At 38.6% G+C, this 19,603-nt stretch overlaps 1 protein-coding gene across 5 annotated transcripts in view; it reads right to left on the bottom strand.

Moving 5' to 3' along the window:
• The window catches only part of LOC131957376 (regulator of G-protein signaling 7), a 63,209-nt gene extending 44,874 nt beyond the window's left edge, over nucleotides 1-18,335 (bottom strand). For 3 of the 5 annotated variants that reach the window (XM_059322140.1, XM_059322137.1, XM_059322139.1), the window contains exons 1-2: nucleotides 17,801-18,329; nucleotides 11,984-12,861 (exon numbers count right to left, since the gene is read on the bottom strand). In XM_059322140.1, coding sequence (XP_059178123.1) covers nucleotides 11,984-12,103 — 120 coding nt within the window. In that variant the 5' untranslated portion in view covers nucleotides 12,104-12,861; nucleotides 17,801-18,329. Of the gene's footprint in view, nucleotides 1-1,922; nucleotides 1,980-11,983; nucleotides 12,862-17,800 lie in introns of those variants that run through there. The other 2 variants (XM_059322138.1, XM_059322141.1) reach the window with 2 other exon arrangements.
• Nucleotides 18,336-19,603: the final 1,268 nt, after the last annotated feature.

Below are 19,603 nucleotides of genomic sequence, written 5' to 3'. Positions count from 1 at the left end.
ATTTATCAAAATCTCAATTTCAATTTTTTAACGATTGCATACAATTCATCCTCTACACTATGTACACCAGAAAGTACACACACACACACACACACACACACACACACACACACACACACACACACACACAAGACCCAGTTAGGCCTAAGTATCGTATGTGTTGACCAACCTGTATCGACAAACTACATTTCTGTGTGTAAAAACTAGTTGTCAAAATGAGCCCGAGAACTAATGTCTATTGACAAAAATGATTTGGGGCTCATGAAACGACAAAGGAACCCACAATCAATAGATCCGGCTTTAAGAGGGATGGGGGTCCGGGCTGAGGGGACGGGGTCCGCGTCGATAATGCAGTCAGCTCACTAGCAGACCGTCTACACATGCATACATGTTCGCCGTCTTCATGCTGGCCGTCTATATCGTGGCCGTCTACATGCTGGCCGCCTATATCGTGGCCGTCTACATGCTGACCGTCTATACCGTGGCCGTCTAATATATATATATATATATATATATATATATATATATATATATATATATATATATATATATATATATATATATATATATATATATATATATATATATATATATATATATATATATATATATATATATATATATATATATATATATATATATATATATATATATATATATATATATATATATATATATATATATATATATATATATATATATATGTGTGTATGTATATATTCTAACTGAAGTATATTTTTATATGGCTGCCACCATCGACCACACAAGCAACTGCCACAATGGGACCACAGTGGACCGCACCGCAATAGGAGCACAAATTGACGTGAATAAGACCACAGTGGACCGCACCGCAATAGGAGCACAAATTGACGTGAATAAGACCACAGTCGGACCACAATGAGACAAGCAACGCTTGACACACAAACCATCTCCGCCATCGAACACTTGTGTATGGTCTTGTATCGATCCCTGCTAGATTGACTTCACCCTTCATTTGACGATATAAGCATGCCCGGCCATACCAGCATTTACTGGGCCACACAGTGGGGGGGGGGGGGGGGGAGTCTAATTACAAATATGTGAGGCGTGGCACTAGGTTTGTCTAAAAAAATGTTGGACGGAATGATATAAAAAGGTGGATTCGATAGAGAAACATGCTGTGGGACACGTGTGTGGAGAGTCTTTATGAGCACATAAACAAACCATTTAGCGTAAATAATGACTTATTTGTAACACGTCGTGCGATATGACAAATATCGATCGATTATTTATTGCATGATTATGTTGTTTTATAAATTCTTATATTTATGTATACAAATATATATATATATATATATATATATATATATATATATATATATATATATATATATATATATATATATATATATAAGCAAGCAATTCTTAATACCTTTGCTTGGTTTTGCTGGAGAGTATTTTCGAGTGCGGTTTATCGGAGAGATGGTTGGAGAGGGGTTGGACTGGGATTAGAGATGGTTGGAGTGTGGTTGGAGATGGAGTGTGGTTGGAGTGTGGTTAGAGATGGTTGGAGTGTGGTTAGAGTGTGGTTATAGGTGGTTGGAGTGTGGTTGGAGTGAGGTTAAAGATGGTTGGAGTGTGGTTGGAGATGGAGCGTGGTTGGAGTGTGGTTAGAGATGGTTGGAGTGTGGTTGGAGATGGAGTGTGGTTAGAGATGGTTGAAGTGTGGTTGGAGATGGAGTGTGGTTGGAGTGTGGTTAGAGATGGTTGGAGTGTGGTTATATATGGTTGGAGTGTGGTTGGAGTGTAGTTGGAGTGTGGTGAGAGTATGGTTGTAGTGTGGTTAGAGTGTGGTTAGAGTGTGGTTATAGATGGTTGGAGTGTGGTTGGAGTGTGGTTTTCTGTGTTGACGGTTAGAGAAATGATGGACAGTTGTCGCTTACTTCCACACGTTTGATAGGTAGCCATTCAATCATTTCTACTGGTGATGGGTAGCCATTCAATCATTTCTACTGCTGAAGGGTAGCCATTCAATCATTTCTACTGTTGATAGGTAGCCATTCAATCATTTCTACTGGTGATGGGTAGCCATTCAATCATTTCTACTGCTGAAGGGTAGCCATTCAATCATTTCCACTGTTGAAGGGTAGCCATTCAATCATTTCTACTGTTGATAGGTAGCCATTCAATCATTTCTACTGGTGATGGGTAGCCATTCAATCATTTCTACTGGTGATGGGTAGCCATTCAATCATTTCTACTGGTGATGGGTAGCCATTCAATCATTTCCAATGTTCGAACTGATCAATATTTTCAGCTGATTGAACAGCTTTGTATTGATAGATTTTTAGTCGATATTTAGGAGCAATCGATGGAATTATCGGGCAAGAATAAAACAGACCAATCTGACACAGCTACTCAGTCTAGAAAGTTGGATCGTTAGACATTGACACAGCTACTCAGTCTAGAAAGTTGGATCGTTAGACATTGACACAGATACTCAGTATAGAAAGTTGGATCATTAGACATTGACACAGATAATCAGTCTAGAAAGTTGGATCGTTAGACATTGACAAAGATAATCTGTCTAGAAAGTTGAATCGTTAGATATTGACACAGATAATCAGTCTAGAAGTTGGATCGTTAGACATTGACACAGATAATCAGTCTAGAAAGTTGGATCATTAGACATTGACACAGATAATTAGTCTAGAAAGTTGGATCATTAGACATTGACACAGATAATCAGTCTAGAAAGTTAAATCGTTAGACATTGACACAGATAATCAGTCTAGAAAGTTGGATCGTTAGACATTGACACATATAATCTGTCTAGAAAGTTAAATCGTTAGACATTGACACAGATAATCTGTCTAGAAAGTTAAATCGTTAGACATTGACACAGATAATCAGTCTAGAAAGTTGGATCGTTAGACATTGACACAGATAATCTGTCTAGAAAGTTAAATCGTTAGACATTGACACAGATAATCAGTCTAGAAAGTTGGATCGTTAGACATTGACACAGATAATCTGTCTAGAAAGTTGGGTCAAACCTCCGTACACAAAGATCAAACCTCCGTACACAAAGATCAAACCAACGTACACAAAGATCAAACCAACGTACACAAAGATCAAACCTCCGTACACAAAGATCAAACCAACGTACACAAAGATCAAACCAACGTACACAAAGATCAAACCAACATACACAAAGATCAAACCAACGTACACAAAGATCAAACCTCCGTACACAAAGATCAAACCAACGTACACAAAGATCAAACCAACGTACACAAAGATCAAACCAACATACACAAAGATCAAACCTCCGTACACAAAGATCAAACCAACGTACACAAAGATCAAACCAACGTACACAAAGATCAAACCAACGTACACAAAGATCAAACCAACATACACAAAGATCAAACCTCCGTACACAAAGATCAAACCAACGTACACAAAGATCAAACCAACGTACACAAAGATCAAACCAACGTACACAAAGATCAAACCTCCGTACACAAAGATCAAACCTCCGTACACAAAGATCAAACCTCCGTACACAAAGATCAAACCAACGTACACAAAGATCAAACCAACGTACACAAAGATCAAACCTCCGTACACAAAGATCAAACCAACGTACACAAAGATCAAACCAACGTACACAAAGATCAAACCAACGTACACAAAGATCAAACCTCCGTACACAAAGATCAAACCAACGTACACAAAGATCAAACCAACGTACACAAAGATCAAACCAACGTACACAAAGATCAAACCAACGTACACAAAGATCAAACCAACATACACAAAGATCAAACCTCCGTACACAAAGATCAAACCAACGTACACAAAGATCAAACCAACGTACACAAAGATCAAACCAACGTACACAAAGATCAAACCTCCGTACACAAAGATCAAACCTCCGTACACAAAGATCAAACCTCCGTACACAAAGATCAAACCAACGTACACAAAGATCAAACCAACGTACACAAAGATCAAACCTCCGTACACAAAGATCAAACCAACGTACACAAAGATCAAACCAACGTACACAAAGATCAAACCAACGTACACAAAGATCAAACCTCCGTACACAAAGATCAAACCAACGTACACAAAGATCAAACCAACGGCCACAAAGATCAAACCAACGTACACAAAGATCAAACCAACGTACACAAAGATCAAACCAACGTACACAAAGATCAAACCAACGTACACAAAGATCAAACCAACGTACACAAAGATCAAACCAACGTACACAAAGATCAAACCAACGTACACAAAGATCAAACCAACGTACACAAAGATCAAACCAACGTACACAAAGATCAAACCAACGTACACAAAGATCAAACCAACGTACACAAAGATCAAACCAACGTACACTAACATCAAACGCTTGCTGTTGTTCTATGTGCTCACATTGCTGTTCTATTATGTGCTAAGATTGCTGTTATTGTATAATGTGCTATCATTGTTTTTGTTCTATGATGTGCTATTATTGTGGCTGTTCTATTATTGTTGCTGTTCTATTATTGTTGCTGTTCTATTGTGTGCTATCATTGTTGCTGTTCTATTATTGTTGCTGTTCTATTATTGTTGCTGTTCTATGATGTGCTATTAGTGTTGCTGTTCTATTATTGTTGCTGTTCTATTATTGTTGCTGTTCTATTGTGTGCTATCATTGTTGCTGTTCTATTATTGTTGCTGTTCTATTATTGTTGCTGTTCTATTATTGTTGCTGTTCTATTGTGTGCTATCATTGTTGCTGTTCTATTATTGTTGCTGTTCTATGATGTGCTATTAGTGTTGCTGTTCTATAATGTGCTAAGATTGCTGTTGTTTTATGATGTGCTATCATTGTTGCTGTTGTTTTATGATTTGCTATCATCGTTTTTGTTGTATGATGTGCTTGCTAACAACTGATATAAAGAACCGTGCTGTGACTAATCAGACTTGCTAATGAATGTGAAAGAATTCCAAATGGCGAAACTGTCCCAGCATGCAATCTCCTCTCACTCCCTATCAGGTCATACCTCAGTCAATCCATAGGCATGATATTTTATCATAACTTCAGTCAACCAGTCAATCCATAGGCGTGATATTTTATCATAACCAACCAGTCAATGCATAGGCGTGATATTTTATCATAACCAACCAGACAGTCCATAGGCATGATATTTTATCAAACCAACCAGTCAATCCATAGGCATGATATTTTATCATACCTTCAGTCAATCCACAGGCATGATATTTTATCATAACTTCAGTCAACCAGTCAATCGATAGGCGTGATATTTTATCATAACCAACCAGTCAATCCATAGGCATGATATTTTATTATAACCAACCAGTCAATCCATAGGCATGATATTTTATCATACCTTCAGTCAATCCACAGGCATGATATTTTATCATAACTTCAGTCAACCAGTCAATCCATAGGCGTAATATTTTATCATAACCAACCAGTCAATCCATAGGCATGATATTTTATCATAACTTCAGTCAACCAGTCAATCCATAGGCGTGATATTTTATCATAACCAACCAGTCAATCCATAGGCATGATATTTTATCATAACCAACCAGTCAATCCATAGGCATGATATTTTATCATAACCAACCAGTCAATCCATAGGCATGATATTTTATCATAACTTCAGTCAACCAGTCAATCCATAGGCGTGATATTTTATCATAACTTCAGTCAACCAGTCAATCCATAGGCATGATATTTTATCATAACCAACCAGTCAATCCATAGGCATGATATTTTATCATACCTTCAGTCAATCCACAGACATGATATTTTATCATAACTTCAGTCAACCAGTCAATCCATAGGCGTGATATTTTATCATAACCAACCAGTCAATCCATAGGCATGATATTTTATTATAACCAACCAGTCAATCCATAGGCATGATATTTTATCATACCTTCAGTCAATCCACAGGCATGATATTTTATCATAACTTCAGTCAACCAGTCAATCCATAGGCGTAATATTTTATCATAACCAACCAGGCAATCCACATGCATATTTTATCATAACTTCAGTCAACCAGTCATCAATAAACCAAGAAATTCAACCATTTCCGCAGATAATCATAAATTAGGCACAAAATTCAATCATATCCGCAGACAATCATAAATAAGGCATTAAATTCAATCATATCCTCAGACAATCATAAATAAGGCACAAAATTCAATCATATCCGCAGACTATCATAAATAAGGCACAAAATTCAATCATATCCGCAGACAATCATAAATAAGGCATTAAATTCAATCATATCCTCAGACAATCATAAATGAGGCACAAAATTCAACACTCTCAGTAGTCTCAGACAATCATTCATCAATAAAGCACGAAATTCTATTTATAGTTATAGAATTGTCAGTTCACTGGGTTGTAATCGATTTACGATGAAAATGGGTTCTAGTTTTTATATAGCTAATCATGTACCCTATTTAGTCGCTATATGCAGTAAAGAAGTAACTGGCTGAGTCGGGGGGGGGGGGGGGGAGTGGCCAGCATCTATTATTATAAAATATTATATTAGGAAATATAGGTCAAGGTCCGAAAATATAGACTATTCGTGAAAGAAATAACTAGTCCAATAAAGAAAAAAGGCTGATATTAAACTAATTTTTAAAATATACACAATGTATTGTATATGATAATACTAGGCATACTGCCTAGCTTCGCTTAGGTTTTCAAAAACATTTGATAATTTGAATACTAATTATTTGGTGATGGATGAAGTGTGGAGTGCTTAAATTTAAACAGTAATGCTAATTTTAGAGAAGATGTTGTATGTTGTTTAACAATCGCTTTCAGAGCAAAAATTAGAAAGTACGCAATTTATAACTAAAATGGAATTAGAAATACAGAGGTTCCATTAACAGTATATCTCATAATTTATATTACATTGACTTTAAAAATTAATTTTTTATTTAATTATGATACGTAGCTTAATTAAAAACTTATTAAGTTTAAAACAAATGTTATACTTTGTCGTTTTCTGTTTCTGTTTAAAATAGTATACAATTATTTGAAAAATAATTATTAAAAAGGTTACCTCCCTTGAAAATGGACCGAATGACGTATTTTTTTGTTTACTTTTTTAAAAAACTGTTACTATGCTTATATTAAAAAATTGATATATGAACATATTTAACGACTACAATGGATTTTTCCGACGTGAATAACGTTTTTTTTTGTTACCCTCCAGGGTCGGTCTACGACCTCAAATAATATTAATTAAGGGGATCGTTCGTCAATTTATTTATATATATCTCATATAAGGAGAATTTCACTCGCGGTCATCTTTTAGCCCTGCTCGAGGGCTTTGAGTCTGACCTACAGTTTTTCCATACGGCCTAGTCAGCTATAGAAGTGTATGCAAAACATTAGCTTGATGTACAGAGGTTAAGTAACCGAAAACTTGTGTTGGAAATTCCCTGTTTTTCCCATAAAATACAAAGATTATATAGGGAAATACGACTGGTCAGTTTTGACCCATTTAACGAATTTTCCCGGACATGGCGAGTTTTTTGGGACACCCCAAGGCGTTCTCCTACCACCTCACAAAATTTCAAGGGGGGTCGTCGGAGGAATTTTTTTTTCGTAATAGAGCTCATATAAAGAGAATTTCACTCTCGGTCACTTTTTAGCCCTCCTCGAGGGCTTTGAGTGAAACCGACAGTTTTCCCTAAAGGTCAAGCCATTTACCTAAGAGCATGCAAAAAATTAGCCAGATGTAAAGACGGTAAATGCCCTAAAATCCGTTTTGAAATCACCCTCTGTTTTTCCCATAAAATACAAAGATTATATAGGAAAATACGACTGGTCAGTTTTGACCCATTTAACGAATTTTCCCGGACATGGCGAGTTTTTTGGGACACCCCAAGGCGTTCTCCTACCACCTCACAAAATTTCAAGGGGGGTCGTCGGAGGAAATTTTTTTTCGTAATAGAGCTCATATAAAGAGAATTTCACTCGCGGTCACTTTTTAGCCCTCGTCGAGGGCTTTGAGTGAAACCGACAGTTTTCCCTAAAGTTCAAGCCATTTACCTTAGAGCATGCAAAAAATTAGCCAGATGTAAAGAGGGTAAGTGACCTAAAATCCGTTTTGAAATCACCCTCTGTTTTTCCCATAAAATACAAAGATTATATAGGGAAATACGACTGGTCAGTTTTGACCCATTTAACGAATTTTCCCGGACATGGCGAGTTTTTTGGGACACCCCAAGGCGTTCTCCTACCACCTCACAAAATTTCAAGGGGGGTCGTCGGAGGAAATTTTTATTCGTAATAGATCTCATATAAAGAGAATTTCTCTCGCGGTCACTTTTTAGCCCTCGTCGAGGGCTTTGAGTGAAACCGACAGTTTTCCCAAAAGGTCAAGCCATTTACCTTAGAGCATGCAAAAAATTAGCCAGATGTAAAGACGGTAAGTGCCCTAAAATCCGTTTTGAAATCACCCTCTGTTTTTCCCATAAAATACAAAGATTATATAGTGAAATACGACTGGTCAGTTTTGACCCATTTAACGAATTTTCCCGGACATGGCGGGTTTTTTGGGACACCCCAAGGCGTTCTCCTACCACCTCACAAAATTTCAAGGGGGGTCGTCGGAGGAAATTTTTTTTCGTAATAGAGCTCATATAAAGAGAATTTCACTCTCGGTCACTTTTTAGCCCTCGTCGAGGGCTTTGAGTGAAACCGACAGTTTTCCCTACAGGTCAAGCCATTTACCTTAGAGCATGCAAAAAAATAGCCAGATGTAAAGACAGTAAGTGCCCTCAAATCCGTTTTGAAATCACCCTCTGTTTTTCCCATAAAATACAAAGATTATATAGGGAAATACGACTGGTCAGTTTTGACCCATTTAACGAATTTTCCCGGACATGGCGAGTTTTTTGGGACACCCCAAGGCGTTCTCCTACCACCTCACAAAATTTCAAGGGGGGTCGTCGGAGGAAAATTTTTTTCGTAATAGAGCTCATATAAAGAGAATTTCATTCTCGGTCACTTTTTAGCCCTCGTCGAGGGCTTTGAGTGAAACCGACAGTTTTCCCTGAAGGTCAAGCCATTTACCTAAGAGCATGCAAAAAATTAGCCAGATGTAAAGACGGTAAGTGCCCTAAAATCCGTTTTGAAATCACCCTCTGTTTTTCCCATAAAATACAAAGATTATATAGGGAAATACGACTGGTCAGTTTTGACCCATTTAACGAATTTTCCCGGACATGGCGAGTTTTTTGGGACACCCCAAGGCGTTCTCCTACCACCACACAAAATTTCAAGGGGGGTCGTCGGAGGAAAATTTTTTTCGTAATATAGCCCATATAAGGCGCCGGTCAGTCGAGGTCAGTTTTGACCCCCTCTCCGTAGACTTTTCGGCAAACCGTCACCGGCCCTCGTGTTCTATCGCCCCAAGGCACCATCGTGCCAAATTTGACGCGCCTGCGGCGCCGGGAAGTGCCCTATCGGGCACCTGACCACTTTGCTTTATATATATAGATCATGCTATTTCAAAGATTACACTGCAATCGGTGATGATATATTGAGATTTTTCCTGCCCAGTGCTTTTGGATACAATGAGAAATCAGCCTTTCGATATCGATTTTTAATTTGTTCACATAAAAGTGTGACTAAGTGTGAGCCTATAACAGTCCCACACACAGCAGTTGAAGAACGCCTCCCCGTCCTTGTGTAATGTTCAATACTGTCTTGATTACTTTTTGTTTCGGTGCTTTTATTGATTACATTTTTGTCAGAAATTGCACACGACAAGCGGTCAATAGAGTAAGTTAACCGCTGGTATCGGTGGGGATTGGTGGAATGTCGAGGCTACCGTCAGCCACGGAGCGTTGAGACACGGAGCGTTGAGACACGGAGCGTTGAGACACGGAGCGTTGAGACTACTCTCAGCCACAGAGCGTTGAGGCTACTGTCTTCCTGCGACCAGCATGTTTAACTTTTAAGTTATGTAGTAGCTCACATTGTCCCAACGGTCAGCGGGTCGTTCTTGAACTCCTACAGGGGGGAGAGGGGGGGGGGTCGTAATTTGATGGCGATGAGGGGCAGGGGACGGGCGCCCACGCCCCTGTGGAAAACATCGGCTCACGTCACAACTCGTAAAACCTTATCCCTCCTACATTCGGAACAGGAAATAATAAATCGACTGCGCATGTCAAGTATTATCTTGAAACATTGAAACGCTGATTATCTTTCTAATCTATACAAGCAGAAAACCTTTCAAAAACTGGTCAAAAAGTTTACATACATAATTGACAACTACGTGCGGAGACAATGGTACTTGTAATTATGCAAGCCAAAAGAAACTCGGCTGAAATTGTGTGGCTACCTGTCTGAATTTTTATCGAAGGTGTGAACTTCGCACCGCCTAGGCACCGGTGATTTGAAACTGGGCTAGATGTAGGTCGCGAGGTCCTCCAGATGGTACACTAACACTTCCTCTGTGTGTGTATGTGTGTGTGTGTGTGTGCTGTTTGTACCAAGTGTGTAGTATTTCGTGTGTTGTATTCAATAAGTGATGATTGGAGTGTATGTTGTACGGGGACCGTATGTTAAATGTACCGTGTATGTTGTGTGTAGTTAGGGAAATGAAATGAGTGGGATCGAAAGCGGGTTGTAGACGAAGCTCCATAGATTTATGGATACAGGTACAGAAGACCTAGGCTTATGTGACCTTATGTCCGATAATGTCGCTGGTTTCAAGACTGTTCTGACCTGCTGCGACACCATTACTTCAGTGATATGTGTGTTTGTACAGGAACAACTTTAATACAACTTTCTCAGTATCTTGGAACAAAAGCTATGGATATTCATGGTTGCAATAATTGTGTAGGAACAAAAGTTCTGGATATCTGTGGTTACAAATGGTGTATTGGAACAAAAGTTCTGGATATCTGTGGTTACAAATGGTGTATGGGAACAAAAGTTCTGGATATCTGTGGTTACAAATGGTGTATTGGAACAAAAGTTCTGGATATCTGTGGTTACAAATGGTGTATGGGAACAAAAGTTCTGGATATCTGTGGTTACAAATGGTGTATTGGAACAAAAGTTCTGGATATCTGTGGTTACAAATGGTGTATTGGAACAAAAGTTCTGGATATCTGTGGTTACAAATGGTGTATGGGAACAAAAGTTCTGGATATCTGTGGTTACAAATGGTGTATTGGAACAAAAGTTCTGGATATCTGTGGTTACAAATGGTGTGTTGGAACAAAAGTTCTGGATATCTGTGGTTACAAATGGTGTATGGGAACAAAAGTTCTGGATATCTGTGGTTACAAATGGTGTGTTGGAACAAAAGTTCTGGATATCTGTGGTTACAAAATTTGTGTGGGAACAAAAGTTCTGGATATCTGTGGTTACAAAAGTTGTGTGGGAATAAATGCTGTTTGCAACCTAGAAATGTGTTGATAAAGTGGGGGGGGGGGGGGGGGGGGAGGGTGAGCTGTATTTTGTTTACTGTCATGTTGTATTTTAACTGCCTGCCCTGGATAATTTTATTAAAAGTCTCCCATGATAATTTGCCAATTATTTACTTGCACCTATAACAGGGACACAAACCAAATGTGAAACGTCCAAATGAGAAGAGAAGCCTCTGGGTGAGGAAGTTGAGTGATATGGGTGTGGGGGGGGGGTATACAGTGTAGCATTTGTCTTAATTTTTTCTTAATATGTTAATTGTCATTAGAACTAAGGGCTGTTTAGAAATAGCAGAATTGTATGATTTCATTTGAGGGAGGGTGGATGGCTTTTTGAGACAATGTGGTGTGTGTTGGGGGAGGGGGTGGGTGGCTAAATTTGTTTGAACTGATTTATGGATGACACAGAAATTTAAACTATTTTGTGATGCTGACAACTATTTATAAAAGGACCAAAAGTAGCGCACGTTCTGAACCTCTCCCACCAGCGGAGATCAGTACTCACCTTCTTGTAGACCAGGTAATTGGGGTTGTCCTCGTGCGTGTGCTGCCCATTGCCCAGCGGACTGGCCACAGACGAAGGCAGCGAGTCTGTCCTCCTACCGCTGCTGTGTCTGTGTGCCATCCTCCGTTTTAAATCCTCTAGCCTCAACTTGCTGTTTGAGTTTTCCAACACTAGAACATGCTCTGTACTAAGCCAGCTAGCTGTTTGAGTTTATCCAGTGAAGAAGATCTATGACACACCGTGTTTAAAATTTGCTGAAGTTCACGTTTTAAAGCGCCAACTCATGAGCAGACAAAATGCCCGTCTGCTCAGTCACTGAGTATTTGACATGTTGTTTCATACAAGATCCAGTTCTGTGGGTGCCACACGGCTGACTGTGATGTCATCATGTCCACAGCTTGTGAGGGTGCCTTGGAATAGGTCAGCTGTTAGCATGGATTTGATGAGTTGGGCGGTGACAAGTTTCCACTACTGAAATATTCAAGTCAAATCAACAATGGATATCATCACACCACTGGTGTTTGCTCATTTATTATTCATCACTGCAATAAGGGTAGTAGGGAAAAAAAAACACCGTCCATTTCTCAGCCCTGATGGAATTAGAACAGACCACAAACTAGTCACTATCTAGTTTTTTATCTCAAACACTTTGCTCCAACTTATTATCCATATGAAAAGTAGTCAGACATTTCCTCAGTAAATTGTGCTGTATGGTAACATAAAGCAAACATTCCAGGGCCATTATCAAACCCCCCATCTCCACAGCCAGCTTCCACAACTATAAAATGGCAGTATCATATCTTATGGATAGAGTCTCAGCAGAACATCAGCCTTCAAACTCTGAACATTTATCATTCTCTCCTGCACTTCTGGCCAGTCTGGAGAAGAAAGACAACTGATTAAAAACTGGCACTGAACTCTGTTCAAGGAACAAAACCCAATGGTTTTCTAGTGAACTGCAAAACTGTGTTTGTTACTGCTGAATCTATGCCTGAATACATTAACATTCCATTTAATTCCTCTTGTATTTGTGTTATTAAAATTTACTTTTGCCATAGTTAAAACAAACAAGATATATATAGAATTACTATTGTCTGTTCAAATGTTTTCCCCATTGCATTACAGCTTTTAAGCAAATAAGCCTTTTTTTTGTAAATAATAAGATTAGTTTAAAATAATATATTTAAATATCTAAGCCTTTTTATCTTAGCTTTTCAAAAAGAAAATAGAATCTTCGTAATTTTTCAAAATAAATCTTTATTTGTCTATAAATTACTTTAGGCTATTTAAAAAAATATCTAAGTGATTTGTTTAATAAAGAATGGTTAACTTATTTTAAGAAAAAAAATTGTTCAAATTATTGTTGCCCATTTACTTTTTTGATTTTAAATAGCACTAAAACAATTCACCACTAAAATTCAAAACAGATTTGTATAAAGTTTTCCAGCAGAGCTGTTTCTTAGTCTGCTTTTAACAATAATCACAGTAAAATATGTGCTCAACTATTCTCAAATCATTAATTAGAATCATGTTTTAAAAAGGAAAGCTTGAATTAAATGTCAACAAAATTTGATAATATTTAAAAAGAAATTGATTTAAGCAACAAAATAACTTATTAATAGTCATTTTTTATTCAAATAGAGCAAAAAGAAAAACTTTTTTCAGACAAGTTTTTTTTTTCTTTAAATTAACTATAAAATGATTATAGCAATAGAAATGAGCTTTATAAATATCTTAACAAAGAATAGATTGATACTTTCATGTTATTCAGAAAAAAAAAATTATAAAGTTTTTTTTTCCTTTATTTATTTATTTTGTGGGAAGGCCATAGATTTTTTAATGAGGTCATCAGATGGAACAACTGATATGTGAGTGTAAACAAGCTCGCTTAACCTTGCAAATATATCATAGATATGCTTTTCAATCTGTTTAAACCTTGAACAACGTTGTTCTAAACATATTTCTTCAGTCTGTTGCAATAGTAATACATAACTTTAGTTATATTTAATTTAAGGGCACTCTTTGGCTAATGCAGATATTCTATTTTATTCTGAGGGTTTGGATCAGAATTTCTGAAAAACTTTTTCACAACCATATGAGATTGACAGGAACCATAGATGAAAAGCATCAATAATATTGATAGATATATCTAGTAGGTAGTGATATAGGTAGATTTATCAAAAGTTAACACATCTCTTGCTTAATTGTAATTTTCTAGTTATTTTAAATCAAATGTTTTCTTAATGTATACTTTAATAAATGTGAATATGGATCTTGGAAGGGAAATTGAGGCTTAGCTCCACCTCCCAATATATATATATATATATATATATATATATATATATATATATATATATATATATATATATATATATATATATATATATATATATATATATATATATTGTCCACATTCAACTCTTGCACCCCTCCACCACCCACCCACCCACCCCCCACCATCAAGATGAAAGATTATATCTGTAATTCCAAACAGTGTATCTTGAAATGTATCACAAGCTTTAAAAAGGTCAATCTCATCTCTTACCATACAAGTAAATACAAGCCAACCAATAGAGCTGTATCTGTACAGCTGACCATTCAAGGGTTCTATACAACCAAGCTTAATAGAATATTCCAGAACTCAAGTCTTTTGAACCACTAAAATGTCATCTCATTCAAATTTAACGCCATGCATAAATAATCCCTTAATGATTCCCTGTATGTGGCTCTCATGTCTGCCCTCTCACCAAGTCTTACGCTTTGGTCAAATTGACAGTTTTTGGTCATATTGACAGTTGCACAGATGAAAATCTTTAATTATTTGATGCTTTCTAATTAAACAAAGTAAAGGTTGTCACACCTCACTAAAGAGAGTAACTGGGCATTACATCAATGGGTTGTCAGATTGGTGTATAACAGAAAGGGTTGTCAAGTTAAACTAAAGAAGGGGAATGGTTGTCAAGTTATAATGACGTTCACTGTTTATCGGGTAGGCTTACACTAAAAAGTTGTTCTATATTGATACTTGATGATCAATCTTTTTTTTTATCGCTAACATAAGATTCAACCTATCCATGCTAAAAATCTATTTTTGGCTGTGTTTGATGGGGATTTTCCCTTCAGATGTAGGTTGTGTCACACATCAAACACAGCTATTGATTTTTGCTGTGCAGGTATCAAACACCTGACTGCAGGTTTTATACCTGCTCTGTCAGGCTCCCATCAGTAGGGATCAGTCAGCTGTCCTGAGATAAACATTTAACTGATCATAGTTCGATCTAGTATTCCATGGAAACATGACATAACCCCACCCCCTTCATTTCCCCCTATCACCCTCACTACCCATCATCAAGTATTTATGTGTACACAACATTGATTGGTTGAGGAATCATCTGACACTACCACTTAGCTGCTAAATTACTAGATCTAGCAAGAATTGTTTTTCTTCTGTAATCTAAACAACACTAGGCCCACCTACTACAAATGTAGAATGTAATCTACACTAGGCCCACCTACAAATGTACAATCTAATCAACATTAGGCCCACCTACAACAAATATGGAATCAAATCAAAATTAGGCCCACCTACAAATGTACAACTCAATCAACATTAGGCCCACCTACATATGTTGAATCTAATCAACACTTTAAGCCCATAAAGTGATGGAATCTAAAGGTGTGAAAACCACAGTAAATCAAACGACCATACAACACACCAATCTGAAAGGTGACTGGTTATATTTCAACAAAATGACTATTTTAATGAGCACCTGACCGTAGCAGGTATACCAATAAATTCCGTCATATTAAAGCTACACTTTGGATTATGTAACGGTAATGTCATAAAGTCAACTTTATCAGACCAGTAAGAAAAAAATTCGTGCAGCAGCAATCTACTAATGCTCAATCAACACATGCAACAGAAACTTCATAATTGCATCGTGAGCATGGTCGGTTTTGTTCGTACCTGTCAAAGTAAATAGGGGATGTCTTCTGGTACGACTAACTGCAAGTAGATCTGTCAATGTAAGTAGGTTCTGTCTTCTAGTACAACTAACTGCAAGTAGATCTGTCAATGTAAGTAGGTTCTGTCTTCTAGTACAACTAACTGCAAGTAGATCTGTCAATGTAAGTAGGTTCTGTCTTCTAGTACAACTAACTGCAAGTAGATCTGTCAAAGTAAGTAGGTTCTGTCTTCTAGTACAACTAACTGCAAGTAGATCTGTCAAAGTAAGTAGGTTCTGTCTTCTGGTACGACTAACTGCAAGTAGATCTGTCAAAGTAAGTAGGTGATGTCTTCTGGTACGACTAACTGCAAGTAGATCTGTCAAAGTAAGTAGGTGATGTCTTCTGGTACGACTAACTGCAAGTAGATCTGTCAAAGTAAGTAGGTTCTGTCTTCTAGTACAACTAACTGCAAGTAGATCTGTCAAAGTAAGTAGGTTCTGTCTTCTGGTACGACTAACTGCAAGTAGATCTGTCAAAGTAAGTAGGTGATGTCTTCTGGTACGACTAACTGCAAGTAGATCTGTCAAAGTAAGTAGGTGATGTCTTCTGGTACGACTAACTGCAAGTAGATCCGTCAAAGTAAGTAGGTGATGTCCTCTGGTACGACTAACTGCAAGTAGATTTGTCAAAGTAAGTAGGTGATGTCTTCTGGTACGACTAACTGCAAGTAGATCTGTCAAAGTAAGTAGGTGATGTCTTCTGGTACGACTAACTGCAAGTAGATCTGTCAAAGTAAGTAGGTGATGTCTTCTGGTACGACTAACTGCAAGTAGATCTGTCAAAGTAAGTAGGTTCTGTCTTCTGGTACGACTAACTGCAAGTAGATCTGTCAAAGTAAGTAGGTGATGTCTTCTGGTACGACTAACTGCAAGTAGATCTGTCAAAGTAAGTAGGTTCTGTCTTTTGGTACGACTAACTGCAAGTAGATCTGTCAAAGTAAGTAGGTTCTGTCTTTTGGTACGACTAACTGCAAGTAGATCTGTCAAAGTAAGTAGGTGATGTCTTCTGGTACGACTAACTGCAAGTAGATCTGTCAAAGTAAGTAGGTCCTGTCTTCTGGTACGACTAACTGCAAGTAGATCTGTCAAAGTAAGTAGGTTCTGTCTTTTGGTACGACTAACTGCAAGTAGATCTGTCAAAGTAAGTAGGTGATGTCTTCTGGTACGACTAACTGCAAGTAGATCTGTCAAAGTAAGTAGGTTCTGTCTTTTGGTACGACTAACTGCAAGTAGATCTGTCAAAGTAAGTAGGTGATGTCTTCTGGTACGACTAACTGCAAGTAGATCTGTCAAAGTAAGTAGGTGATGTCTTCTGGTACGACTAACTGCAAGTAGATCTGTCAAAGTAAGTAGGTCCTGTCTTCTGGTACGACTAACTGCAAGTAGATCTGTCAAAGTAAGTAGGTTTTGTCTTCTGGTACGACTAACTGCAAGTAGATCTGTCAAAGTAAGTAGGTGATGTCTTCTGGTACGACTAACTGCAAGTAGATCTGTCAAAGTAAGTAGGTGATGTCTTCTGGTACGACTAACTGCAAGTAGATCCGTCAAAGTAAGTAGGTGATGTCTTCTAGTACAACTAACTGCAAGTAGATCTGTCAAAGTAAGTAGGTTCTGTCTTCTGGTACGACTAACTGCAAGTAGATCTGTCAAAGTAAGTAGGTGATGTCTTCTGGTACGACTAACTGCAAGTAGATCCGTCAAAGTAAGTAGGTGATGTCTTCTAGTACAACTAACTGCAAGTAGATCTGTCAAAGTAAGTAGGTTCTGTCTTCTGGTACGACTAACTGCAAGTAGATCTGTCAGGTCTTACCCAGTTAGTTCCACATCTCAGCACCCAAGGGATTCTCCATTGAAATGGCCAGATGATAACAGTGTCTACTCCAACTTGCTCTCATCTGTGTCTGCTACATGTAATCCCAGCGCGACACGGCTGCCTAGACACAGAGAAATCACCGAGAAGAATGAAAAGGCCTTCCCCCACTGAAGCTAGGCCTAGCCTAAAACACTAATGTCAATCTCAGACTTGCATTTCTCATGCAAATTCCATCGGTGAATCAGTAATACTTTCTGACCAGTGCTGTAAGCACTCAGGCAGCGCGCGCCTGCTTGCCTGCCTGCCCACCACTGTTTTGTTAGGCTACGGTCAGCGAGACGGTGTCGCCTCGCAAAGAAACACGCGCACCGTTAAGACACAACACACTCAATCTTGATGTGTAACGGGCACCTGGTGTGCAACGAACAACAGATCCGGCTAGGCTACACTTACAATGTGCAGTTTCAAAAACAATAGCAGTTGCTAATTTTGCTTCCGAAAGGGAAAAGAGAGTCCAGGCTCCATGTTGAATAGATTAACGGAAAAATCAATACTTGAAGAGCTCATTGGTTAGGCTGTGGCTGGGTAACGGGGGAGAAGAGGAGAGGCGAATCACCTGCACGCGCAAGCAAGGGAATCTATCGAGTAAATGAGGTTCGTTTTAGGTTTTTGTAATATCGTCCCCTTCATTGATAATGGTTAGACAGGACAAGAAACATTTAGAAATACCTCCCCCCTCCCCTCCATTACACATCGTCACAAATAAGCCAGAACCCCCCCCCCTAAAATGACGTCAGCCTACAACCCCCCCCCCCCCAAAATTGCAGTTGAATTTTTCTTAAAACATCGATATTTTACCAAAATCTTGTCTGAACTCTGTCAAAATAGAGAATTTTAATCAATTCGTATTCAAATTTATTAAAACAGTTTTCTAAAACGCGAAATAACGACTAAAATTCGTTGTCTAACATAGCTTTTTTTATAATGCAAAAGTGTGACGTTGCACCATCTGAACCCCCCCCCCCCCCCCCACTCGTCACACACCGTCACAAAATTACGGACCTCCCCCCTGTGAGCAGGGCCGGCGCTACCTATAAGGCGAACTAGGCGGTCGCCTAGGGCGCTGTCCGTAGGGGGGCGCCAAAATGGGTTGGAAAAACAAATTGAAAGTTTGAAGGGGGGGGGTGCCAATCGAAAGTTTGAGGGGGGTGCAAGTCGAAAGTTTGTCCCCGGGCGCCGGGAAGGGTCGCTACGCCTCTGATAATACGGGGGCACGAAACAAAATTGCGGGGGGGGGGGCGCTTTTAATAAGTTTTGCCTAGGGCTCTAAATAACCTGGCGCCGGCACTGCCTATGAGTGTCACGTCATTTATGGGCGACCCCTAAATAGTTGTAGCCCACTCATCATTTACATTTCCCTAAACTTGAGCAATTTAGTTTTCATTGATCGGAACATGCAACCAATTGAAAATAATTGTTAGATGGTCACAAAAGAATTCGGTTTTATTCGATACGGAGACTGTTGGAGCATGAGCAGTTACTGCAGGAAAAGGGATGGGACGGCTGACCAGTGGCGTAGCGAGGTCGGGTGTCACCCGGTGCGGCACTTAATGGTGTCACCCCCAGAGGCGTAGCGACCCTTCCCGGGGACAAACTTTCAAGCTTTCGATTTGCAACTCCCCTCAAACTTTCGATTTGCACCTCCCCTCAAACTTTCGATTTGCACCCCCCTCAAGTTTTTCTCTATATATTTTGCTCTTTTTTGCCTTGGTGTCACCGCCCCCCCCCCCCAAATGGTGT

The sequence above is a fragment of the Physella acuta genome, unplaced genomic scaffold (genome assembly GCF_028476545.2).
Source record: "Physella acuta isolate Inbredline_101_S28 unplaced genomic scaffold, ASM2847654v3 ptg001237l, whole genome shotgun sequence".
NCBI classification, from domain to species: Eukaryota; Metazoa; Mollusca; class Gastropoda; family Physidae; genus Physella; species Physella acuta.
The sequence above is the reverse complement of the archived record's forward strand: the minus strand, read 5'-3'. Positions and strand labels throughout refer to the sequence as shown.